The sequence below is a fragment of the Nerophis ophidion genome, linkage group LG17 (genome assembly GCF_033978795.1).
Source record: "Nerophis ophidion isolate RoL-2023_Sa linkage group LG17, RoL_Noph_v1.0, whole genome shotgun sequence".
Lineage (NCBI taxonomy): Eukaryota > Metazoa > Chordata > Actinopteri > Syngnathiformes > Syngnathidae > Nerophis > Nerophis ophidion.
Genome location: NC_084627.1, coordinates 1,546,690 through 1,574,029, shown reverse-complemented (window position 1 = coordinate 1,574,029; position 27,340 = coordinate 1,546,690). Strand labels below are relative to the sequence as shown.

General features: G+C 37.3%; 1 protein-coding gene and 1 long non-coding RNA gene across 5 annotated transcripts in view; one reads left to right on the top strand and one right to left on the bottom strand.

The window, feature by feature from the left end:
* The window catches only part of rfx3 (regulatory factor X, 3 (influences HLA class II expression)), a 73,073-nt gene that overhangs the window by 6,961 nt on the left and 38,772 nt on the right, over positions 1-27,340 (top strand). For all 4 annotated transcript variants that reach the window (XM_061875699.1, XM_061875698.1, XM_061875697.1 and 1 more), the window contains exons 2-3: positions 26,142-26,254; positions 26,335-26,423. In XM_061875699.1, coding sequence (XP_061731683.1) covers positions 26,147-26,254; positions 26,335-26,423 — 197 coding nt within the window. In that variant the 5' untranslated portion in view covers positions 26,142-26,146. The remainder of the gene's footprint in view (positions 1-26,141; positions 26,255-26,334; positions 26,424-27,340) is intronic.
* Positions 6,485-27,340, bottom strand: part of LOC133535776 (uncharacterized) — a 52,887-nt gene continuing 32,031 nt past the window's right edge. Inside the window, exons 3-4 of the long non-coding RNA XR_009802319.1 lie at positions 7,188-7,255; positions 6,485-7,025 (exon numbers count right to left, since the gene is read on the bottom strand). This is a non-coding gene — a long non-coding RNA (uncharacterized LOC133535776). The remainder of the gene's footprint in view (positions 7,026-7,187; positions 7,256-27,340) is intronic.

Here is a 27,340-nt window from a genome sequence, read left to right as displayed (position 1 = left end):
TCCGCCAGCAACACAGCTGATGTTACTCATGCTGGTACCTCTCATGCGAGGGTGTATGACGCGACAGTATGTGACGTATGTAAGAAGGTGCGCTTGTCTGTGAGAAGGAGAGACAGGAAAGAGCGAGAAGAGCCTGCAGTGTAATGCCAGCAGCTAAAAGGGGGGAGAGAGGGAGGGTGGGAGCTGGGGTGTATATTGTAGCGTCCCGGAAGAGTTAGTGCTGCAAGGGATCCTGGGTATTGGTTCTGTTGTGTATATGTTATGTTACGGTGCGGATGTTCTCCCGAAATGTGTTTGTCATTTTTTTGTGTGTGTGTTTCAGTGTGGCGTACATTTGTAGCAGTGTTAAAGTTGTTTTTACTGCCACCCTCAGTGTGACCTGTATTGCTGTTGACCAAGTATGCAATACGTTCACTTGTGTGTGTGAGAAGCTGTAGATATTACGTGACTGTGCTGGCACGCAAAGGCAGTGCCTTTAAAGTTTATTGGCGCTCTTCATTCCATCCTTTGCCTGTGTACACAGCAGCGTTTTAAAAAGACGTATATTTCACTTTTTGAAACCGATATCGGTAATTATGAAACCGATAAAGATAATTTCCGATTTTACATTTGAAAGCATTTATCGATCAAGGACGCAACGGACGTGACTAGGATGGTAGAAGGTGGGAATTGAACCCGTCACCCTCAGATTGCTGGCACGGCCACTCTCCCAACTTAACCTAATTGGTCCATTTATTTATTTTTTTCTTCTTTTTCAAGTCAATAGTTATAATCTGCAAATGATGTGTCATTGCTTAGTGTCAGTGCTGGTTAAAACTCGACAGGGTAACCACGTAGCACTCCATGTCAGTAGGTGGCAGCAGGTAGTTAATTGCTTTGTAAAAGTCAGGATGTGTCGGGTGAGACAAAGGATGGTTTGTTGTGATCCCAATGTGCAAACCACAGCGGGAGGCAGTGTGAAAGTAAAAAGGTATGGAATGCTTAAACCAAAAATGAACAAACGGGAAAGGAAAAGGCAATGGCTATGCAAAACGAAAAGTAAAACTGAACTGGCTACAAAGTAAACAGAAACAGAGTGCTGGACGACAGCAAAAACTTACGGCGTCCACAAAGTACATCCGTACATGACATATCAATCAACGATGTCCACACAAAGAAGGATAGCAAACAACTTAAATAGCTTTGCTTGCTAACACAAAGCAGGTACGGGGAATAGCACTCAAAGGAAGACATGAAACTGCTACAGGAAAACACCCAACAACACAGGAAGGGCCACCAAAATAACAGCGCAAGACAATAACTAAAGCACAGGAAAACAACAAACTCAAAATAAGGCACGACGACCTGGTGGAGTATAATTTTGTGACGTTTTCTGCCGGTTGTGTGCCTCCGTTTTTTAAATGAAAAAAATGTGCCTTGCCTCAAAAAAGGTTGAAAAACACTGAGCTAGCTGATAACACCAGGCTAAGTTAGCATGAGTGTGCCTTCCAGTGGCACGTCTTTTTATTTTAAAATTGCATTTCGGTTCAATGTGTGTAAAGGATGAGGCCACTTTATCAGGCACACCTGCACATTCTAATGCAGTGTTTTCAACAACCTTTAATTTGAGACAAGGCACTATTTTTTTTATTTAAAAAAAAAAAAACACAGGCACACCACCAGCAGAAAACGTTAAAAAATTAAACTCCACCAGGGCCTTGTGACTTATTTTGAGTTTGTTGGTGTTTTCCTGTGTGTAGTGCTTTAGTTTGTGTTTTGCGCTGTTATTTTGGCTTTTTCCTGTAGCAGTTTCATGTCTTCTTCTGAGCGTTATTCCCTGCACCTGCTTTGTTTTCACAATTAAGACTATTTAAGTTGTGCCGACGCTATCTTTCTTTGTGTGGACATTGTTGATTGTCATGTCATGTACGGATGTACTTTGTGGACGCTGTCTGCTCCCCACGCTGTAAGTCTTTGCTGTCGTCCAGCATTCTGTTTTTGTTCACTTTTCAGCCAGTTCAGTGTTAGCTCCGTTTTGCATAGCCATCCTTAAGCATCCTTCAGCCTTTTGTTTATTTTTGGTTTAAGTATTAGATACCTTTTTACCTGCAAACCATTGTCGACTGTGCCTTCCTGTGGCACATATTTTTATTTTTAAATTAAATTTATGTTCAATGTGTGTAAAGGAAGAGGCCACTTCATTAGGCACACCTGCACACTCTAATGCAGTGTGTTTCAACTAGTGTGCCGTGACATACAGTCTGGTGTGCCGTGGGAGATTGTCATTTCACATAATTGGGTGAAAAAATTTTTTTGCTAACCAGTAATTATAATCAACAAAGGTGCCGTTGTTGAGTGTCTGTGCTGTCCAGAGCTCAGCAGTGTAACCATGTAATACTTTTCCATATCAGTAGGTGGCAGCAGGTAGCTAATTGCTTTGTAGTTGTCGGAAAAATATTTTTTCGTCATCACAATAAGCGAGAGGTAGCGTGTAGGTAAAAAGATATCTAACACTTAAACCAAAAATAGACAAAAGGCGAGTCAAACTAAGAAAAGGCATTGAAGCTTAAGGATGGCTATGCAAAGCGAAAGTAAAATTGAACTTGCTGCAAAGTAAACAAAAACAGAATGCTGGACGACAGCAAAGACTTACAGCGTGTGGAGCAGACGGTGTCCACAAAGTACATCCGTACATGACATGAAAATTAACAATGTCCCCAGAAAGAAGGATTGCGTCCGCACAACTTAAATAGTCTTGATTGCGAAAACAAAGCAGGTGCGGGTAATAGCGCTCAAAGGAAAACATGAAACTGCTACAGGAAAATACCATCAAAAGAGGAAAAGCCACCAAAATCGGAGCGCAAGACAAGAACTAAAACACTACACACAGGAAAACATCAAAAAAGTCCAAATAAGTCAGGGGCTGATGTGACAGGTGGTGACAGTACTACTTTGAGACAAGAACTATAGTGATGCACGCTTGGTTAGGGTTTGAATTCATATCCAACAATTGTGACAACAACCTTTTATTGTCAATATCAGCTGCTGAGTTAAATTTTTTAATGATTTCTGCCGCTGGTGTGCTTTGGGATTTTTTTCAGTGAAAAAAATGTGCCTTGTCTCAGAAAAGGTTGAAAAACACTGCTCTAATGCAGGAGTTGTTCAAAGTGTGGCACAGTGACAGAAACATAATGAATGCGCTTCATTTGTTTTTTTATTTAATTATTTTTTTGCTCACCCCACTTTTTTATTCTCTCATTGTTTCATTAAAAATCAATAAATGTTGCCGATTAAAACGTAACTGAGATTTCTTAACATGTTTGATCATGTTACTTTTTTTTTCTTTAAGCTGTTGCTCCATCCCAGAGGTCTTCTAGGTGCCTCACACTTTGAAAACCACTGATCTAATGAGAGCCAATAAATCATATTTAACGAGTAATGCTCACCTAATTGTGCAGTTGTCTGTCAGGATACAGCCTTAGGTGTAAAATTAAAAAACACACACAGGTAGAAGTATATTTTTAGGATAGTTCAGAATAAGTAAGAACTATTGAAAATAACGACCAGGATATTAAATGTAAACATGTTTTCTTTTAAATGTAACCTTTCTCTGATTGTGATCCCTCCGCTATGAAGGCGGAAAGGACAGCAAATGTCATCAAAACCATTGAAACACATTAAACACAATCACTATGAACACCATAATAATCTCTCAAACTGTAGGTGTAAAGTAAGGAGTGTGTAAGAAATGCTCAATAAAGTGTATCGCAATAGTGCATGGTAGGGGTGTGGGGAAAAAATCGATTCCAATACGAATCGCGATTCTCACGTTGTGCGATTCTCTTTTTTTTTTTAAATAGATTTTTTTTTTGTTTATCAATCCAACAAACTAATACACAGCAATACCATAACAATGCAATCCAATTCCAAAACCAAACCTGACCCAGCAACACTCAGAACTGCAATAAACAGAGCAATTGAGAGGAGACACGAACACGACACAGAACAAACCAAAAGTAGTGAAACAAAAATGAATATTATCAACAACAGTATCAATATTAGTTATAATTTCAGCATAGCCGTGATTAAAAATCCCCAATTGACATTATCATTAGACATTTATAAAAAAAAAAAAGAACAGTGGCTTACACTTGCATCGCATCTCATAAGCTTGACAACACACTGTGTCCAATGTTTTCACAAAGATAAAATAAGTCATATATTTGGTTCGTTTAATGGTTAAAACAAATTTACATTATTGCAACCAGTTTATAAAACATTGTACTTTACAATTATAAAAGCTTTTTTTCATAAATCTACTACTCTGCTAGCATGTTAGCAGACTGGGGTAGATGCTGTTGAAATCCTATGTATTGAATGAATACAGAATCGTTTTGAATCGGAAAAATATCGTTTTTGAATCGAGAATCGCGTTAAATCGAGAAATCCGATATATAATCGAATCGCGACCCCAAGAATCGATATTGAATCGAATCGTGGGACACCGAAAGATTCGCAGCCCTTGTGCATAGTTTGAAAATGTAAACACGGAGAAACCTTAGAGGAACTGTTATCTGCAAGTGTAGTACCAGGAAGTATCAGCTTTGTAACATTTAATTTGGTCTATTTTTATTATTTAAGTATGGAAAATAATTAGTTATATGCAATAATTATTATTTAAAAAATATTAGTAATCATTATTTTATAGAAGCACATTTGTTATATTTTGTAATGTATTGTATTTATATAAAGTTAAAGTGCCAATGATTGTCATACCGCGCCCGGGAATCATTTTAGGTAATTTAACCGTTGATGCTGAGTGCCAAGCAGGGAGGTAATGGGTCCTATTTTTATAGTCTGTGGTATGACTAGTCCTGCACTTTGGCTCCTACCTGTTGTTTTTTGGTACCTGAATAGGGAATGGGCAAGGGTTGAAAAGAAAGATGTGAGAGCGGGTAAGGACTATGGTCCGTTTTAAAAAAAAAAATAGCAAAAAACTGCCAAACTGTGGAGGTGACCTTTCCTGTTTTTATCCTCAATTTCGTCACTTTCTGCAGCGCTCAGTTTTACTTTCTCTTCTCCTGCCATGCAGAGAATCATCAGAGAGACAACAAGATGGCGCGACCAAATGTGATACTATTACGTGATTGGCTGTTAGCGTGTCCTTCCCATTGCTTAATGATCACTTCCTGTTTTGCTAGTATACCTGAGTGCCTTTGTTCAGGCAACCAACCTCGCTTCATCATTTCTGTTATTTCCAACTCAAAAACAAATATTTATAGAACGCATTTTTAATTGATATTGATTGTCTATCGCGATATATATTGCTAGCGCTTCAACCCTTTGAATAATTCAGTCGATATATATCTTTTTAACCCATAAGAGGGATATTTTGTGAATTTTGTTGAAATACATTTTCTCAAACATTTTTGAATCGTCACTGCCATTATTTAAATTAGTGAGGCTACACAAAACAAATTACTCTTTAGCACTTTGTGACAAAAATGTCCTGTTGAAAATGCTATTTTTTATCCCACACTATTTTATAAAATCATCCATCCATTTCTTACCGCTTGTCCCTTTTGGAGTCGCGGGGGGTGCTGGAGCCTATCTCAGCTGCATTCGGGCGGAAGGCAGCGTACACCCTGGACATTTCACCACCTAATCACAGGGCCAACACATTTATAAGATAAGTGATTCTCAATTATTTTCTTTTGTGCCCTGCCCCAGGAAGAAGAAAAAATGTTATGCCATTTTATAAACACACACACACACACACAAACTCTCTGCCGTGACTATAAATAGTATTCTTTGTCTATAAATGTGTTGTAAGTACACCTCTGCATAACAACAAAATAAATATAAACTTACAACAAAGAATACTTTTATCAACATTGTTTGTTTAGACTGTAACAGAAAATATCTAATGTGCATCAATTTGCCGGAAAATAAAAATAAAAATGTAATTTTTAACTATAAACCTTTTTTGACTGTCTTGATTAATTTGATACTGAAAAATTAAATAAAATAATCTCAATGATTTATAATAAATTCAAATTGATCTGCAACATTAACTTGAGCACAATATATGAAACACTTATCAAAATTATTTCAACAATTTGTGTTGATTTTTTTTAAATAAATCAAAATTAGGAAGTCAAAATTAATGGCTAAAATCTGATTTTTAGTGCACATTTTTTTAAAGCGTGATACTGATAAAGCATGGTCACACACGCCCCACTATTTGACGTTGCAAACTTTCATTTTTAACACAACATATTCGTCCACTAGCTGGTGCTACCTTTTCCCACTCAAAGCATGCAGCAAAAACTTCTTTTTTTTTGTACGGTTTTCTGCCATGGTGTTTTGCTACTGTGTAAGAAGAAAAAAAACAAGTTGACCGTCCACTTCAGCTTTTTTTTTTTTCTTTTATTAAGAGGGTTCATGTAAACATACTGGCCTTTAAAGTGTCCAAATCCCCAAAATATAATGAATATTCTATGTATATATTTCAGGCAGACAAAAATAGTTTTAAAAGATAGACTCATTAAAGTGTGGGAAAACATAACATGTTTACAGCAGTTTTTAGGCAGACTAAAACTGTAGAAAAAAATAAATGTCTGAAAATCTATATTTATGTCAATCCATCAATCCCAGAGCCTAATAATACGCTAAAAGTTTCAAATGTATTTTTTAGGGAGTGGGCAGAGCTAGAGTGCTGTTAATTAAAAACTGTTTGGAAGAACAAAATATCATCGTTGATAAGTGGTCTTAAGAGATGGAATCATGGGAAGTGCTAAAAAAAATGTTTTTATAGCATTTTTTTTTCAATTTGGGGTACATTTTTGAATGTTTTTAAGGGTTGATATTCTGTCCTTGCATCTTCAATATTCCCTTGATCGGTCTTGTTGGCCTATTGTTGCATCACAATGATTTTGTGGGTGTATTGTGCAGCTGCTACCTCCTATTTCCCATCAGGGGAAGGAAGAGCAGGTGACAGGGAGTACAGGTGCACCTCCTCAGGTCGCAGCGAGACCGCCTAAGACCTGCAATGTAGACCACATTAAATCAAAAACAATTAGGTTAAAGTACCATGTTCCGAAATAAACATATTGATCCGTTGGCATTTACATGCCCAAAATGGGATAAGTATTGAACCCCACTTTTCTCCAGTCAACTGCTAGTTATCAGATCATGTTACCGCTTACCTGTTGTCTGCCGGGGCAGGAATAGCGGCGTGCCACCTGCCAGCAGGATCTTGTTGCATTTCCAATCACTAAAAGAGAGCCTGATTAATTCAATTATTCAGTCATCCATTTTCATGGCTCAGCAGAATGCAGCTTGTATTTGTTTGCTTTCCGTGTTCCTCTGCAAAACAGGCCTTTTAGATCCTCGCTGAATTTGGAGAGATGGCGTTCTGGCCCAAAGCCACATCTGCCAATTAAACTGAACAGTATCTCCTGACCACATGAGTCAGGATTTTTTTTTAAAGTATTTTAATCTGACATTTTTTGGTTCCAATAGGAATGTTATGTTCAAACCGGTCTGTTGGATAATATTCAGCGTATTCTGTTGAACTTTTCTGCAGTGTGCCTATTGTCAAGGACATACTGCTAAAAAGGACTGAGTCTTGTTAGAATAAAGTTGCAATATTACAAGAAAAGAATCAGACATTCAAAAGAATGGTCCCATTATTTATTATATTATTTTAAAAACAAGGCATAGCCTGAGAAAAATGCTTTGACGTGAATGAAGTTGCAGAGAATTAAGTGGTCATATAACAAGAAAAAAGCTGTCTTTTCATTCATTCATTCATTCATTTATTTATTTATAAATAGTGTTGCAATGGAATGAGAAAAAAAAATCTTAATGTTTGACGTCAAAGTTCAAATGTGCTGAAATGATGATGTTATGACAATTTTTTTTTAAAATGTTGAGGAAAAAAGAAAGACTCAATTTTTAGGAAAAAATAAGTCTTAATATTACAAGAAAAAGATTGTAATGTTAGGATGTAAGTTGTTTTATTAAGTTATGATGCGAGAAAAAAAATCATAGTGGGATTTAGCGATAAACAGTATTATTGACAACCGCTATAAAACTCCAGACAGTTAGTTTAAATTTAAATTATGGAAAATCTGTGATTGATAGCCGCACTTTTTTAAACTCATGGCGCCAGCCTAAGTGCTAACATGAATACCGTATTTTGCGAACTATAAGTCGCAGTTTTTTTCATAGCTTGGGGGTGCGACATATACTCCGGAGCGACTTATGTATGAAATTATTAACACATTACCGTAAAATATCAAATAATATTTTTCATCTCATTCGCGGAAGAGACGAAGAAAATGTCAGCAATCGTCACACACACGTCAACCAATAAGAATTTGGCGGGGGAAGGTCATGGCAGAAGTGCATTGTGGGTCATGGAATGCTAACTGCTATATGCTACTGCTGTAGCTATTAAAATGGGTCATTTCATCGTTGCCGGTAACTTATAAAATCCGAGGAGGGCTGAACAAAAATGGCACCGAAAAGGAAATCATCCATCCATTTTCTACCGCTTATTCCCTTTCGGGGTCGCGGGGGGCGCTGGTGCCTATCTCAGCTACAATCGGGCAGAAGGCAGGGTACACCCTGGACAAGTCGCCACCTCATCGCAGAGCCAACACAGATAGACAGACAACATTCACACTCACATTCACACAATAGGGCCAATTTAGTGTTGCCAATTAACCTATCCCCAGGTGCATGTCTTTGGAAGTGGGAGGAAGCCGGAGTACCCGGAGGGAACCCACGCATTCACGGGGAGAACATGCAAACTCCACACAGAAAGATCCCGAGCCTGGATTTGAACCCAGGACTGCAGGAACTTCGTATTGTGAGGCAGACGCACTAACCCCTCTGCCACCGTGAAGCCCTGAAGGAAATCATGTACTGCAAATTATACAATATCAAATATTATTTATTTCATTCGCGGAAGAGACGAAGAAAATGTAAGCAATCGTCACATACACGTCAACCAATAAGAATTCGGCAGGGGAGGGTCATGGCAGAAGTGCATTGTGGGTCATGGAATGCTAACTGCTATATGCTACTGCCATAGCTATTAAAATGGACCATTTCATCGTTGGCGGTAACTTATAAAACTGAGAAGGGCTGAACAAAAATGGCACCGAAAAGGAAATCATGTACTGCAGATTACAAGCTGGACGTAGTGAAATATGCAGCAGAAAACGACAAGAGGAAGCGGCGCATACCTTTTGGAGTTGGCAGAGTTGTTTAGAAGCGACATCGAGGAAGAAGATTTCATCGCATTTATCGATTAGGAGTGACAGATTGTTTGGTAAACGTATAGCATGTTCTATACGTTATAGTTATTTGAATGACTCTTACCCTAATATGTCACGTTAACATACCAGGCACCTTCTCAGTTGGTTATTTATGCGTCATATAACGTACACTTATTCAGCCTGTTGTTCATTATTCTTTATTTATTTTAAATTGCATTTCAAATGTTTATTCTTGGTGTGGGATTTTATCAAATAAATTTCCCCCCAAAATGCGATTTATACTCCGGAGCGATTTATAATACGATAAACACGCTACAAGTGACCTTACTGTCTTTCCACATTTAGACACGAAATACTCCAATTTAAACTGAACACATTTCTGTCTAAATGACTTCAGATATATTTAATTGTGTACATTGAACATTCAAGCTGTGCCCTCTGAGAACGGAGAAGTTGATTTATACACAGAGGAATATGATTTGGAGGTGTGTTCAAGGAGCGCTGAACAGAGTAAGACAACAAAACGCCCGTTGTTTTTCTTATTTTAGTTATTTCACCCGTTCCAGGTTCAATCCCCACTTCCACCATCCTAGTCACTGCCATTGTGTCCTTGGGCAAGACACTTTACCCACCTGCTCCCAGTGCCACCCACACTGCTTTAAAAAAAAATCTAACTTAGATATAATGTAAAAGCGCTATATCAGGGGTCACCAACGTGGTGCCCGCGGGCACCAGGTAGCCCGTAAGGACCAGATGAGTTGCCTGCTGGCCTGTTCTAAAAATAGCTCAATTAGCAGCACTTACCAGTGAGCTGCCTCTATTTTTTAAATTTTATTTATTTACTAGCAAGCTGGTCTCTCTTTGCTCAACATTTTTAATTCTAAGAGAGACAAAACTCAAATAGAATTTAAAAATCCAAGAAAATATTTTAAAGACTTGGTCTTCACTTGTTTAAAAAAATTCCTTTTTTTTTTTTTACTTTGCTTCTTATAACTTTCAGAAAGACAATTTTAGAGAAAAAATACAACCTTAAAAATGATTTTAGGATTTTTAAACACATATACCTTTTTACCTTTTAAATTCCTTCCTCTCCTTTCCTGACAATTTAAATCAATGTTCAAGTATTTTTTTATTGTAAATAATAATAAATACATTTCAATTCTTCATTTTAGCTACTGTTTTTTTCGACAAAGAATATTTGTGAAATATTTCTTCAAACTTATTGTGATTAAAATTCCCAAAAATATTTCTGGCAGATCTAGAAAATCTGTAGTATCAAATATGAATCTTATTTCAAAGTCTTTTGAGTTTATTTTAAAATTTTTGTTCTGCAAAATCTAGAAGAAATAATTATTTGTCTTTGTTAGAAATATAGCTTGGTCCAATTTGTTATATATTATACAGATTGGATTTTAACCTATTTAACATGTCATCAAAATTCTAAAACTAATCTTAATCAGGAGAAATTACTAATGATTTTCCATAAATTCTTTTTTTAATTTTCACTTCATTTTTTTCGTTTGAATTTTGAATTTTAAAGAGTCAAAATTGGAGATAAACTATGTTTCAAAATTTAATTGTCATTTTTTTCGTGTTTTCTCCTCTTTTAAACTCTTCAATTATTTGTTTTTTTCATCATTTATTCTCTACAAAAAACCTTCCGTAAAAGGAAAAAAAATGTTCAACGGAATGACAGACAGAAATACCAATTTTTTTAATATATATAGATTTATTTATTAAATGTAATTTGAGCAAATTGGCTATTTCTGGCAATTTATTTAAGTGTGTATCAAACTGGTAGCCCTTCGCATTAATCAGTACCCAAGAAGTAGCTCTTGGTTTCAAAAAGATTGGTGACCCCTGCTCTGTATAAATATAATTCACTTCACATTTAAAAGAGTCAAAAGATTTCAGTGTGTGTGTTTAATAACGTTTTGAGTATATTCAACAAAACTGCCATAATAATGATAACCGTTTTAGTCATAATAACTGTGATATGATTTTTTTTTTTTTTAATTAAGTATCTCCATAAGCTGGTTGCCACAACTACCCACTAGTCTTCCTGGGGTCCACAAACTCAATACAATTACATGTAAAAACATATAATTATAACTACACAAATACAGAAACAACTGAAAGCATCAATAAGAAAACAAGCAAACAATTTACAGTCACAGAATAATAATTACCATATAAATATAACTACACAATACACAACCAAACAAAAATAATCAATAAACTAATTATTTACAGACTCAGATAAAATATGACTTTCCTTTTAAAAACCTGTTTACGTTCAATGCCAGTGAGAATTCGAGGCAGGTTATTCCAGAGCGATACAGATTTATAAATAAAAGATTTCCGTTAGGAATTCTTCCTGGGACAAGGGAGTACAAAATGACCCTCACTAGACACCCTGGTATTAGGATTATGAATAGTGCTACTGTAAACTATTTGGGCCATGAAATGTATGAAATGAAATGTTCACATTAACTATGTTTCCAACCACTAAATTAGTCGGATTTCTCAAATAGTTGTTTTTTTTGTATTCTCACACCTACATGTGAAGTCCCAGTGTCCATGCCCTTTCTCTCATGTGACCATTGTTTATACGCCATGTGCCTTCTGTACATTCGAGGCGCTTTTTGACCTTTTAGCGCGGAATAATGTATTGCTTTTCCGGTTTACCTAAGACGTCACACAAGGCATCTGCTACTTCTTACAAGTACACAGCCTAGCAAATGCAGTAAAAAAAAAGGTTTGTATGCACTTTCTTTTTTTTTGCCTTGCAATATTCCTGCTTCATTATCTTACATCTCACTCGTCGTGAGTCTGAATGAAGCTGCGGTATCGTACATTTCCTTAGCTTTTTTTCCCTCCCATTGGCGCATTTTAAAATGTTACATCATTTTAATTTGTGAAGCAAATAAACAGTTTCCTCTTTACTCCAATTGTTGCCTTTTTTATTTACCGGAATCTGCTTCTGGGTTATATGCCGAGCGTTGAGACTGGCGCATGCGCGATAAAAAGGGTCCCGTGCGGCGCCACACAACCACTCAAAAGATCTGGTTTTACATCGCACGATCCAGGTGTGTTGCTCCAGTTTTTCAAGAACAGAACACGCTCAGATTAAAGTGTTCCAATGGGTTGAAGGACGTTTATTTAGAGCGGATCTCTTTGACAAATCGTACTAATTTAGTGCATGGACACTCTACATCACTAGTTAGAAAAAATGAAAGTTTAAAGGTTTTTGCTACAAGAAAAAAATCATAAAATTGTCAATATTTTATTCTTTTTCAAACGTTTATACTTTTAACGTGATGAAAATTCCCCATTTTACCACAGTTAGTGAGTGTAATATCAAGATATTATTCTCTTAAAATAAATATTATATATATATATATATATCTCGTATAGTATAGACACACTTTGTCATTCAACGTGTTTTCTTTATTTTCATGACTATTTACAGTGTAGATTGTCACTGAAGGCATCAAAACTATGAATGAACACGTGGAGTTATGTACTTAACAAGAAATGGTGAAATAACTGAAAGCATGTTTTATATTCTAGTTCCTTCAAAAAAAATAGCCACCCTTTGAAAGCTCTGATTACTGCTTTGAAAACTCCTGGCATTCTCTCGATGAGCTTCAAGAGGTAGTCACCTGAAAGGGGATTTCACTTCACAGGTGTCATAGTTTTGATAACTTCAGTGACAATATACAATGTAAATAGTCATGAAAATAAAGAAAACACATTGAAATGAGAAGGTGTGTCCAAACCTTTATTTATGTATACATATGTATGTGTGTGTGTGTGTGTGTGTGTGTGTGTGTGTGTGTGTGTGTGTGTGTGTGTGTGTGTGTATATATATATATATATATATACACATACATATATATATATACATATATACACATATATATACATATATACATACATATATATATAGATATATACATATATACATACATATATATAGATAGATATATATACATACACATACATATATATAGATAGATATATATACATACATATATATATACATATATATACATACATATATATATATATATATATATATACATATACATATATATATATATATATACATATACATTCACACACATATACTGTATATATATACATATATATATACATACATATATATATACATATATATACATATACATGCACACACAGATATATACATATATATATATACATATATACATACATATATATAGATATATATATATATATATATATATATATATATATATACATATATATATACATATATATATCAATTAATCAATCAATCAATCAATGTTTACTTATATATTTACATATATAGTGAATGAATTATATTTATATAGCGCTTTTCTCTAGTGACTCAAAGTAACCCAATATCTAAGTTACATTTAAACCAGCGTGGGTGGCACATAACAAATATTTTTCCTCCACATATTATGACCTCATTTTCATTAAAAACTACAACTTTTCCCCCTCTACTATGTCAAATTTATTCACACAAAAACACGATAAAATTGTAAGTTTTGTAATTCTGTGACTATTCTGATGGGTTTTTTTGTTCTTCGGCGTCTCCTTGTTCAACTACAATGCTGACACCTTGGCTTAGTTGCGACGTGTGCGCTTCTTTCAAAGTTCTTTAATATCTCCTATTACATGACTCGGCTCTCGAATTAGAAAAAAAACAAAAGTACTAGTGTTTTTTATTTTATTTTATTTTTTATAAAGGGGAACCTTGCGCTCGTCATCGTTTTTAGTAAGAGGAACGGAGGCGGTGAGGGGTGCGGGGCAAAAAGAAAAACCAAAACGTGGCCCTCCTCGGACGCTTTTGTTCCCGTGTGTCTTTGTCGGGCTCGCACTTGCTCGGCGGAGCACAGCGTTTAAGTGGGCCACAAGGGATTGTGTGCCTGAATAGTGAGGCAGAAGGTGTGTTTAGTGTTTGTGGAAGGGGGGGGGGGGGGGGGGGGGGTGAGGCAACCCGGGAATGTGTTGTGGTTCAGGGGTGCTTTTTTTTTTTTTTTTCTTCCCTGCGAAGGAGGTTTTTTTTCATTACGAATGATTGTGTCAACATCACAGAATGTAATAAATATGTAAACAGGCGCCATGATGTTCAGCATCATGTCTGACAGTGATAGCGAGAGTGCCAATTACCCTCCCCGAGGTGTTGAAAATAGCTCACCATTGATGAATCTCTGTATAGCTCCGGAAAATGAGTCTTTTTTTTTTTTTCTTCTTTACACTCTCTCTCTCTCTCTCGCTTTTCTCCACCTTAGTAGCGAAGATTATTGACTCTGCTTTGTATTCTAACTTGGAGGTCAACCACTCTAACTGTTAATGCGAGTGAAAGCCCACAGAAAAAGGGCCAGTGTGATGTTGGAGATAAGGAAAGAGGACGGGGGGGGTGGGACCGTCCCCGGAGAGAGTCGAAGCTGTAAGGAAACCCGACTTAATTAACCAAGAGAGGTTTGTTCATGGAAACTGTGATGTGGAGGAGGAGGAGGAGGTGCCCCCCCCCCCCGGAGGCAATGGCTATTTAGCACTCGTACTCCTCTATTACAGGGGTCGGTAACCTAAAATGTTGAAAGAGCCATATTGGACCAAAAATACAAAAACAAATATGTCTGGAGCCGTAAAAAAATAAAAGCCAAATTACGTACAGATAGTGTGTCATGAGATATAATTTGAATTAAGAGGATTTAAAAGGGAACATTATCACCAGACCTATGCAAGCATCAATATATACCTTGAGGTTGCAGAAAAAAGGCCATGTATTTTTTTAACCGATTTCCGAACTCTAAATGGGTGAATTTTGGCGAATTAAACGCCTTTCTGTTTATCGGTCTTGTAGCGATGACGTCAGAACGTTACATCACACTCGCCATTTTCATTTTCACATTACAAACACCGGGTCTCAGCTCTGTTATTTTCCGTTTTTTCGACTATTTTTTGGAACCTTGGAGACATCATGCCTCGTCGGTGTGTTGTCGGAGGGTGTAACAACACTAACAGGGAGGGATTCAAGTTGCACCACTGGAAAGAAATCTGCCGCCAGACCCCCATTGAATGTGCCAGAGTGTCTGCACATTTTACCCGCGATGCTAAGACAGACATGGCACAGAGATGTTTGGATAACCTGCAGATGCGTTTGCAACTATTAAGTCGACGAATTTACAAAGTTGAGTTTTGTTGATGTTGTTGACTTATGTGCTAATCAGACATATTTGGTCGCAGCATGACTGCCAGCTAATCGATGCTAACATGCTATGCTAATCGATGCTAAGATGCTATTTACGCTAGCTGTATGTACATTTGAAACTAGATACCCACATTTATTGCGAAACAAACACTTACCATTCGACAAATTTAAGTTGCTCCAGTTTTACAAGATGCGAAAGTCCTGATCGTTTGGTCCGCACATTTTACCGGCGATGCTAATAAGGCAGCCATGCTATGGGCCACTTCATTAGGTACACCCATGCTATGGCCGAACAGCGTCAATAGCTATTCGCTCAATAGCTTCAGTTTCTTCTTCAATTTCGTTTTCGCTATCTGCCTCAATACTCCGACCTTCTGTTTCAACACTTGCGTAATCTGTTGAATCGCTTAAGCCGCTGAAATCCGAGTCTGAATCTGAGCTAATGTCGCTATATCTTGCTGTGGTAACCGCCATGTTGTTTGTATTGGCAGCCCTGTATGACGTCACAGGGAAATGGACAGTCGCATCGCAAATAGCGAAAATCAAGAACTTTAAAGCTTTTTTTAGGGATATTCCGGGAGGTGTAAAATTTTGAAAAAAACTTCGAAAAAGAAAACAAGCCACTGGGAACTGATTTTTATTGTTTTTAACCCTTTTGAAATTGTGATAATGTTCCCCTTTAAATGAAACCAAATGAGCTCAAATATAGCTACAAATGAGGCATAATGATGCAATATGTACATATAGCTAGCCCAGTGGTTCTTAACCTGGGTTCGATCGAACCCCAAGGGTTCGGTGAGTCGGCCTCAGGGGTTCGGCGGAGGTCAAGACACACCCGACTCATCGTGTAAATAAAAACTTTTCCCTATCGCCGTATTATGGACACCCCCAAACAGTGTTCCCTCTAATTTTCCATCTGATTCGCAGGTGTGTCATTTGTTGGGAGTTAATGCACTGTGTTGGTTTTGTTCTTTGAACAAGATGATGTTCATGCACGGCTCATTTTGTGCACCAGTAAAAAAACAAACATATAACTTTGTCTTGAATTTGAGAAAAAAAAACATTTTATTTTTCATTAAAGAAGGGTTCGGTGAATGCAATTATGAGACTGATGGGGTTCGGTACCTCCAAGAAGGCTGAGAACCACTGAGCTAGCCCAAATAGCATGTTAGCATCGATTAGCTTGCAGTCACACAGTGACCAAATATGTCTGATTAGCACACTCCACACAAGTCAATAATGTCAACAAAACTCACTTTTGAGCATTCATGCACAAGCTTAAAAGTTTGGTGGACAAAACGGGACGGAAACAGAAGTGGCATAAAACACGTCTTAGAAAGCCGGAGAAAGTTAAATATGTAAACAAACTACGGTGAGTTCAAGGACCGCCAAAATTAGTAGGACAAAACGGCGCTCGTGACGCATGTTTAATACAAACAGTGTGCTTTATAACAATTAGGGAGGTTTGTGTCATGTTTGTCCTCCTATAGAAACTATATTAAAACAAAAAATATATATTTTTTTCCTCATCTTTTTCCATTTTTCATACATTTTTTAAAAAGCTCCAGAGAGCCACTAGAGCCGCGGGTTGCTGACCCCCGCTCTATTAGAAGGGGAAGGGGCTCATGAATAAGTACTGATGACAAATGTCAGGCATGTGTTGCATTCTATTCTGTTCTAGTCGACAAAAAGTGACAGCTTCTTCTCACCCAAACATCTGTTGAGTAAAAGGTATAAGTTGAGCTTCTCTACCTTTTCCCCGCCTGAACTAAAGGTAGAAAGCAAGGAGAAGCAGCATCTATTTGGAGTTTGTTACATATTAACTTGCTTTATGGCCGCTGACCTGGAGACAGGACCATGTGCCACTGATGCATGAGCTTCTCAGAACATTGAGTACCACACGGCAAGAGAACAGGTGCTCTCCGCAGCTATCGATTTGCCCGAGACGGATGAGCCTGTTATTACGAGGACCAGACCTCGCTTATTATGTGCTACCATTTGAGAAGAAGTTTAGTAGTAAAAATGAAATTTTTTATCTTTTATTTTTTTCAAAGGCAACTTGTGTTGTAAAAAAGAGGGCAACATTCCACATTGAACATAAGAAAACTGCCGCCGACTGAACAATTTCAATATTTTGAGTCATAACATGGTTGTAGTGTTAGTTTATTTTGAACATGCATACAATTACAATACGATACATCACATATTTGTCATTTTCTCATTACAGCGTGTTCGAAAAGGAGTTGGAAGAAACAGATCTCATTTAATCCTACCTCTTTTCATTTTAAAGCAATTTCGACAAAGATAAAGTTAAAGGCCTACTGAAATGAGATTTTCTTATTTAAACGGGGATAGCAGGTCCATTCTATGTGTCATACTTGATTATTTTGCGATATTGCCATATTTTTGCTGAAAGGATTTAGTAGAGAACATCAACAATGAAGCTCGCAACTTTTGGTGCTGATAAAAAAAAAAAAGCCTTGCCTGTACCGGAAGTAGCAGACGACATGCGCGTGACGTCACGGGTTGTGGAGCTCCTCACATCTGAACATTGTTTACAATCATGGCCACCAGCAGCAAGAGCGATTCGGACCGAGAAAGCGACAATTCCCCCATTAATTTGAACGAGGATGAAATATTTGTGGATGAGGAAAGTGAGAGTGAAGGACTAGAAGAAAAAAAAAGACTATACAGAGGGAGCGATTCAGATGTTACTAGACAAATTTACTAGGATAATTCTGGAAAATCCCTTATCTGCTTGATGTGTTACTAGTGTTTTAGTGAGATTATATGGTCGTACCAGTACAACCTGATAGTCGCCCCCGCACCTTTCTTCAGCACCAGTCGACGGGTGGTGGCGATGCCCATCTCTGCCCTTCGCAAGGGACCCTCTTCGAAACACGATCTTTCTAAATGATCGTTGCATAATACATTGTACTTTGTGTGTCTGGTCCAATCCAACCGTGTTCGCTTGACCGCTCTGTTCCATAGTAAAGCTTCACCGTCATCTTTCGGGAATGTAAACAATGAAACACCGGCTGTGTTTGTGTTGCTAAAGGCGGCCGAAATACACCGCTTCCCACCTACAGTTTTCTTCTTTGATGTCTCTATTATTCATTGAACAAATTGCAAAAGATTCAGCAACACAGATGTCCAGAATACTGTGGAATTATGCGATGAAAACAGACGACTTAATAGCTGGGAACGATGCTGGAACAAAATGTCCTCTACAATGCGTGACGTCACGCGCACGCGTCATCATACCGCGACGTTTCAGCAGGGTACTTCGGCGCAAAATTTTAAATTGCAATTTAGTAAACTAACCTGGCCGTATTGGCATGTGTTGCAATGTTGATATTTCATCATTGATATATAAACTATCAGACTGCATGGTCGGTAGTAGTGGGTTTCAGTAGGCCTTTAAAGTACCAATGACAGTCACACACACTAGGTGTGGGGAAATCATTCTCTGCATTTGACCCATCACCTTTGATCAATGCCTGGGAGGTGAGGGAAGCAGTGAGCAGCAGCGGTGGCCGCGCCCGGGAATCATTTTTTTGTGATTTAACCCCAAATTCCAACCCTTGATGCTGAGTGCCAAGAATCAATATTCAATATTGCTGTCAAGCAATAATGCTATTTTTTAATCGTCCCAGCCCTATGAATAAGTCACTTGATATATATCCTTTTAAACCATAAGAGGGATATTTTGTGAAGTTTGTTGAAATATTTTTTTTTTTTTACATTTTGAATTGTCACTGCCATTCTTTAAATCAGCGAGACTACACAAAACAAATTACACATTAGCACTTTGTGACAAAAATGTCCCGTTGAAAATGCTATTTTTGATCCCACACTATTTTATAAAATCATCCATCCATCCATTTCCTACCGCTTGTCCCGTTCGGAGTCGCTGGGGGTGCTGGAGCTTATCTCAGCTGCATTCGGGCGGAAGGCGGGGTACAGCCTGGACAAGTTGCTAACTCATCCCATGGCCAACACAGATACACTGCAAAAAGTCAGTGTTCAAAAACAAGAAAGAAAAAAAATACAAAAATTAGGGGTATTTTATTTGAACTAAGCAAAATTATCTGCCAATAGAACAAGAAAATTTCCAAAACAGGTAAAATTAGCTAACCTCAATGAACCCCAAAATACCTTAAAATAACTACATTCTCACTAATAACTAGTGCACTTTTCTTGGGAGAAAAAAAAGAGACCTATTTGCTTAAATATGTTGAAATGTATTCTTAAATTAAGTAAATGCTAGAGCCATTATCTTGACATAATGATGTGTGCGCAGCATCATGATTTTTTTTTTGTCATGCTTGAGATAAGAAATTATTACTTTAAAAAAAGTAGTTTTATACTTGTGAGTGTTGATGACACAGCTTTGAGACACTTGATATTCTAGTTCCAAGCATGTTTTACTCAATATAGGTCATAACATCTCAGCAACAAGCTGTAATATCTTACTGAGATCATTTAGGACCAAAACCCTTAAACAAGTAAAACACTCTAACATAAAATCTGCTTAGTGAGAAGAATTATCTTATCCGACAGAAAATAAGAAAATATCCCCCTTATTTGAGATATTTCATCTTACTTAGATTTCAATTTTTGCAGTGTAGACAGTTAAAGTACCAATGATTGTCTCACACACACACTAGGTGTGGCGATCATCCCCTGAAAGGTGAGGGGAGCAGTGGGCAGCAGCGGTGATTTAACCCCCCATTCCAACCCTTGATTCTGAGTGCCAAGCAGGGAGGTAAAGGGTCCCATTTTTATAGTCTTTGGTACGACTCGGCCAGGGTTTGAACTCCCAACCTACCGATCTCAGGGCGGACACTCTAACCACTAGGCCACTAGACAACATTCACACTCACATTCACACACTAGGGCCAATTTAGTGTTGCCCATCAACCTATTCCCAGGTGCATGTCTTTGGAGGTGGGAGGAAGCCAGAGTACCCGGAGGGAACCCACGTAGTCACGGGGAGAACATGCAAACTCCACACAGAAAGATCCAGAGCCCGGGATTGAATTAAGGACCTTCACATTGTGAGGCACATGCACTAACCCCTGTTCCACCGTCCAGGGAGGTAACGGGTCCCATTTTTATAGTCTTTGGTATAACTCGGCCGGGGTTTAAACTCACAATCTACCGATCTCAGTGCGGACAATCTAACCCAGTGGTTCTTAACCTGCGTTTGATCGAACCCTAGGGGTTTGGTGAGTCTGCCTCAGGGGTTCAACGGAGCCTCCGCCACGGAGGTCAAGACACACCCAACTCATCGTGTGAATAAAAACTTCTCTCTATCGCCGTATTACGGACACCCCTAAACAATGTTCCCTCTAATTTTACATCTGGTTCACAGGTGTGTAATTTGTTGTTAGTTCATGCACTGTGTTGGTTTTGTTCTTTGAAAGAGATGATGTTCACCATTTAAAAAAAAAACTATGACTTTGTCTTGAATTTGAGAAAAAAAACATTTTATTTTTCACTAAAGAAGGGTTCGGTGAATGCGATTATGAGACTGATGGGGTTCGATACCTCCAACCAGGTTAAGAACCACTGCTCTAACCACTAGGCCACTGAGTAAGTACAACTGCGCATTTGATTGTACTCAATCTCTTACACAACAAGTGAATAAATGAATGTTGGATACATATACTAATAAAATTGTCATAAATAAATACTTAAGTTATGATTCACATAATGAGATGATTAAGATGATCTAATTTTTCAATAAGGTTCGAGATGTTTATCAGGATTCTTCTTCCTTGTGCTTTGTAAACACTTGAACTTGAACAGCCTCTGAAACTGAATCATATCAGTACATTGTTTGAGTTCTTCGCTTAATTTAATTCCACATAGTGATTGATATACTAAAGGTCATAAGTGTTGTACGTGCTTACAAATGTTTTAAATTACACTTTTCCCCCAAGGTTATATTTCTCTTTTATTGAGAATAATTGTACGTTCTTGGGTAGAAGGTTATAGTTCAACAAACAAAAGGCTTGGAGTGTTCTCAATAGACAACATTAAGCATCATTCTAACTGACCTTTTTTGTAACACGGTTAGTGAATGACATGTACTTTTGTACATTTTTTCACATATTTCTACACAACGCCTCAGTTATGGATTGATTAACGTGGACTCCGACTTAAACAAGTCGAAAAAGTTATTGGAGTGTTACCATTTAGTGGTCAATTGTACGGAATATGTACTGTACTGTGCAATCTACTAATAAAAGTTTCAATCAATCAATCAATCAATGGTAACACTAGTGAACAGTAGAGAATATTGAGTGATTTTTGGCCCAGAATATAAATACTATTTTTCGTTGTTGAAATATTTTTTGCTACCTTATGTTGTATATTTTTTTATATAAGATTGCCAGTTCATTTTCTCATCTATTACACCCCAAAATGTGATTTGTTTTATCCTTTCAATGTCTACTCTTTGTATTAGTGTCTGACTTTCTCTTCCACTGTTACCGAATATCTTTATTTTAGTTTTACTTGGATTTAAAGAGTCTGTTTATGTCGGACCAACTCTTTAGTTTTGTTAATTTCTTAGACAATCCTCTCCAGGGCGCGGTTATCCCTCTTGCTTGTACACTTTTTTCTACCACATCTTTGTCTTCCCTTCGCCTCTCTATTAATGTGCTTGGACACAGAGCTCTGGGAACATCCAACCTCTTTGGCAATGACCTTTTGTGTCTTGCCCTCTTTCTTTAAAGTATCAATGGTCATCTTTTGGACAGTTGTCAAGTCAGCAGTCTTCCCCATGATTGTGTGTCATACAGAATCAAAACAACAGACCATTTAAAGGCTTTTCCAGGTGTTTTGAGTCAGTTAGCTAATTAGAGTGTGGCACCAGGTGTCTTCAATATCTGACCTTTATACCATATCCTAATTTTCTGAGATGTTGAATTTAGGGTTTTCATTGGTTGTCAGCTATAATCATCTCCTTTTTGACAAAAAAACACTTGAAATGTATCAGTCTGTTTGGAATGAATGTATACATTCTACAAGTTTGACTTTCTAAATGGAATTAATGAAATAAATCAACTTTTTCATGATATTCTAATAATATGATCAGCACCTGTACATACAGCAATGTTAAAATTTGCTTATATGTCCCTTGGCAAGTTTCACTTCAATAAGGCGCTTTTGGTTGAATTTTTGGCCACTCCTTTTGACAAAATTGGCACAGTTCAGCTAAATTGAGAAATTATTGGAAACTCATGACAGCAATTACATGGCAGGAGATACAGGACAATAAAATGCCGGACAAACAGATTTAAGAACACTTTTTACCCGAGAGCAATAGTGTCGCTGAACACAAGACAAGAATGACTGTGCATGCGAGCTGTGTGCTTGCTATTTTTATGTATTTTTTATCTCAGTTTTTATGTGTTATTATGAATTTGCACTAAATTATTTTGCATACAATTTCGTTGTATAATGCACAATGACAGTAAAGATACCGTATTTTTCGGACTATAAGTCACAGTTTTTTTCATAGTTTGGCCGGGGGTGCGACTTATACTCAGAAGCGACTTATTTGTGACATTATTGACATGTTACCGTAAAATATCCGATAATATCATTTAGCTCATTCACGTAAGAGACTAGAGGTATAAGATTTCATCGGATTTATCGATTAGGAGTGACAAATTAAAATAAATATTGCAGAGTAGCCTTGAGGAGGAGGTTTATGACGCACTAAATTCTTCAATAAGCTCTCGCGGAGATACTTACAGATTCTAAATGTTGATCATCTATTTTCACAAACAAAAATATTCTCCGTGTGCAAACAATTTTGTTTCTGGGTTTCCTTACACACATACAACATTTCCTCATTTTCCGCCAATCTGCTTTCAAGCACAAGCGTTGTGTTTGGGATCATGGGGAAAAATGAACATCGAATCAAAACCACAAAAACATAAAACATTACTGTATGAATGGATGTATATATAGACTGTTATTTGTGCACCATCGACAAGCGATTCACCAAAAACTTGGCCGCCGAAAAACGACTTAAAACAGTGCTGCCGAAACCGGATATTGTGATGAAGTAATAAACAAGATGCACAAGATTGTCCAGTCTGCGAAATGGAAAGAACTTTAATTCATCCCAGATTTACTCTTAGACGCGTATCTACAAAATGTGCAAATTTTAAGAGGACAGTGGCGGCTTTTAAGGAGCAGCAGTGCGAAACAAACGCGACATCATGCACGCTGCAGCTAGCTTTTTGTCGGGGACATCAAGGGACAGAGGTAGAGTCTCTAAACACAAGTACAGTCTATAATAACACCAGAAAAAGATGCTAGATTTGTTGCTAATCGTTTTTAATTTTAAAAATATCAAAAAAGTCCCCACACTTGAAAAATCCTCAACAAAGTACCTTGTACAACAAGCTGCAGCAATTGACAATTGAGCAAAACAATGTTAATTACTATTAGCACCTATATTTTAAATTATAAGATATTTGTTTTTAAATGTATGTATACATTTTTTGGGCCTTTTTAAATAAAATCTTATCATAGCAAATTATACGATGTATAATGGACAATCTCGGGAAAACTCCCAAACCTCTGCCTTGTTTTTAATGAATACTGGGGCCTATTACGCTAATGTATTTTAATATTAGTCGTTATGGTGGTATTTAGTAGGCCATGTGTTTTGTGAGGTGGTACTCGGTGAAAAAAGATTGAGAACCACTGGTCTATTGTTTTTTTATTGCTAGTGTGTCACTGATAATCCTTTGTAGTCGATGAAAACGTTTTTAACAAGAACCAAATTGCTGGCTAAGATGAGTAATTACTATTGAGCTGTAACTGGTTTTGCCAGTCTGATTCGCTAAATGGGAATATCAAAACTGTTTTTTCTCCACCCTTACTCTGGTGGGGGGGGGGGGAGAAAGCCTTGATGCATTGTTGTAAACCCTACAATGTTTCAAGGGGAAAAATAGGAATATTAAATAAGGACTGATCAGGAAGTTAAGGTTAAAGTAGCAATGATTGTCACACACACACTAGGTGTGGTGAAATGTGTCCTCTGCATTTGACACGTCCCCTTGTTCCCCCCCCCCCCTGGGAGGTGAGGGGAGCAGTGAGCAGCAGTGGTGGCCGTGCCCAGCAATTATTTTTGGTGATTTAACCCCCAATTCCAACCCTTGATGCTGATCGCCAAGCAGGGAGGTAATGGGTCCTATTTTTATAGTCTTTGGTGTGACTCGGCCGGGGTAGAGGTAGACACTCTAACCCAGGGGTCACCAACCTTTTTGAAACCAAGAGCTACTTCTTGAGTACTGATTAATGCGAATGGCTACCAGTTTGATACACACTTAAATAAATTGCCAGAAATAGCCAATTTGCTCAATTTACCTTTAACTGTTATTATTAATAATTAATGATATTTATCTTTGTGGAAACACTGATCATCTTAATGATTTCTCACAATAAATATATATGGAAACAGAGCAATATTTTTATAAATATATTTCGCCTCTTTAAAATTCAAAATTCAACCGAAAAAAAGAAGAGAAAAACTAGTTAATTCGAATCTTTTTGAAAAAATTTAAAAAAATAATTTATGGAACATGATTAGTATTTTTTCCTGATTAAGATTAATTTTAGAATTCAGATGACATGTTTTAAATACTTTAAAATCCAATCTGCACTTTATTAGAATATATAACAAATTGGACCAAGCTATATTTCTAACAAAGGCAAATATTTTTTTTTTAATTTTAATCATAATGATAAGTTTGGAGAAATATTTCACAAATATTTTTTGTCGAAAAAACAGAAGCTTGAATGAAGAATTAAAATAAAATGTATTTATAATTCTTTACAATAAGAAAATTAAATTTACTTGAACTTTGATTTAAATTTTCAGTAAAGAAGAGGAAGGAATTTAAAAGGTATATGTGTTTAAAAATCCTAAAATAATTTTTAAGGTTGTATTTTTTCTCTAAAATTGTCTTTCTAAGAGTTATAAGAAGCAAAGTAAAAAAAAAAAAAAAGAATTTATTCAAACAAGTGAAGACCAAGTCTTTAAAATATTTTCTTGGATTTTCAAATTCTATTTGAGTTTTGTCTCTCTTAGAATTAAAAATGTCGAGCAAAGCGAGACCAGCTTGCTAGTAGATAAATAAAAATTTAAAAATAGCGGCAGCTCACTGGTAAGTGCTGCTATTTGAGCTATTTCTAGAACAGGCCAGCGAGCGACTCATCTGGTCCTCACGGGCTACCTGGTGCCCGCGGGCACTGCGTTGGTGACCCCTGTCTAACCACTAGGCCACTGAGTAGGAAGTCACATCACTACTGGATATTGCTGAGAACAATAATCTACATTATAGATAAAGTTTTGCAAAGCGTGCAGGCGCTCCAGTGTATGCGAGAAATACCAAAAGCGGGGGTTTTGAAGGTCTTCCAAGGGCAGTGACTCAAAGAAAATGAGAATAATACATGCGGACTGATAAGAAAGTGAGGTCACTCCTGAATAATACACTCAACAGAAAATCTAAAATTGTTGTGAAATAGGCAGTAGTCATACTTGAAAGGTTTATCAGCATTGCACCTGAATCTGCATTAAGCATGGCTGTAAATGTCGTCCGTCTAATTAGGCGCCATGCAGACCCCTGAAGCAGGCGCTGACTCCACCTCCACCGTCCCTATCCAGACCAGCGTGCCTGTCCAGCCTGCGGGCTCCACCCAGCAGCTGCCTGTACAGCAACAGGTAACATCACCACGGGTGAACACCGCCTATATATTTCAGGATCTGCATCTTTAACGTGTTCCTTGGCCATTGCATTCCAGACACAGACTGTTCAACAGGTCCAGCATGTTTACCCGGCACAGGTGCAGTACGTGGAGGAAAACGGCAGCGTCTACACCAATGGCAACATGTGAGTCACGGATTACAGCCTGTTGGCTCACCACCGGAGAGTCTCTTCACGCATGTCATTCATGTCAGCGGCACATGACGTCGGCCAGAGCGCCATTTGTGCGCCGTCACCTGAACATGATCAGAAGTGGGATTCTGGTTTTAAGTGGCTGAGCGGCGTCCCCCCCACCCTGAGGGGCGGTGCGACGCGGTCCCGCTAACAAGCTCAGACTTGCGTGTTTGACTCTGGTGGCTTCAATAGAATAGTTTTGCACAGCGGCGTCCAAACGTTTTCTAACAAGAGCCGGCCGCATATGAAAAGATGTGCGGGGCATTTGATGTTCTTCACGTTTGTGTTTATAAAACAAGCTAAAACCAATCTGACATCGGCCAAAATATGCTAAATAGATGTGAAGTGAATTATATTCATATAGCGCTTTTCTCTAGTGCAGTGGTTCTCAAATGGGGGTACGCGTACCCCTGAGGGTATTTGAAGGTATGCCAAGCGGTACGTGAGATTTTTTTTTAAATATTCTAAAAATAGCAACAATTCGAAAATCCTTTATAAATATATTTATTGAATAATACTTCAACAAAATATTAATGTAAGTTCATAAACTGTGAAAAGAAATGCAACAATGCAATATTCAGTGTTGACAGCTGGATTTTTTGTGGACATGTTCCATAAATATTTCTTTTTTTGTGAAGAAATGTTTACAATTAAGTTCATGAATCCAGATGGATCTTAGGGCACTTTGAGATGATTACTTCTATGTGTAGAAATATTTATTTATAATTGAATCACATGTTTATTTTTCAAGATTTTTTTTGTTGTTTTTATATCTTTTTTTTTTCTCAAATAGTTCGAGAAAGACCACTACAAATGAGCAATATTTTGCACTGTTGTACAATTTAACAAATCAGAAACTGATAACGGGC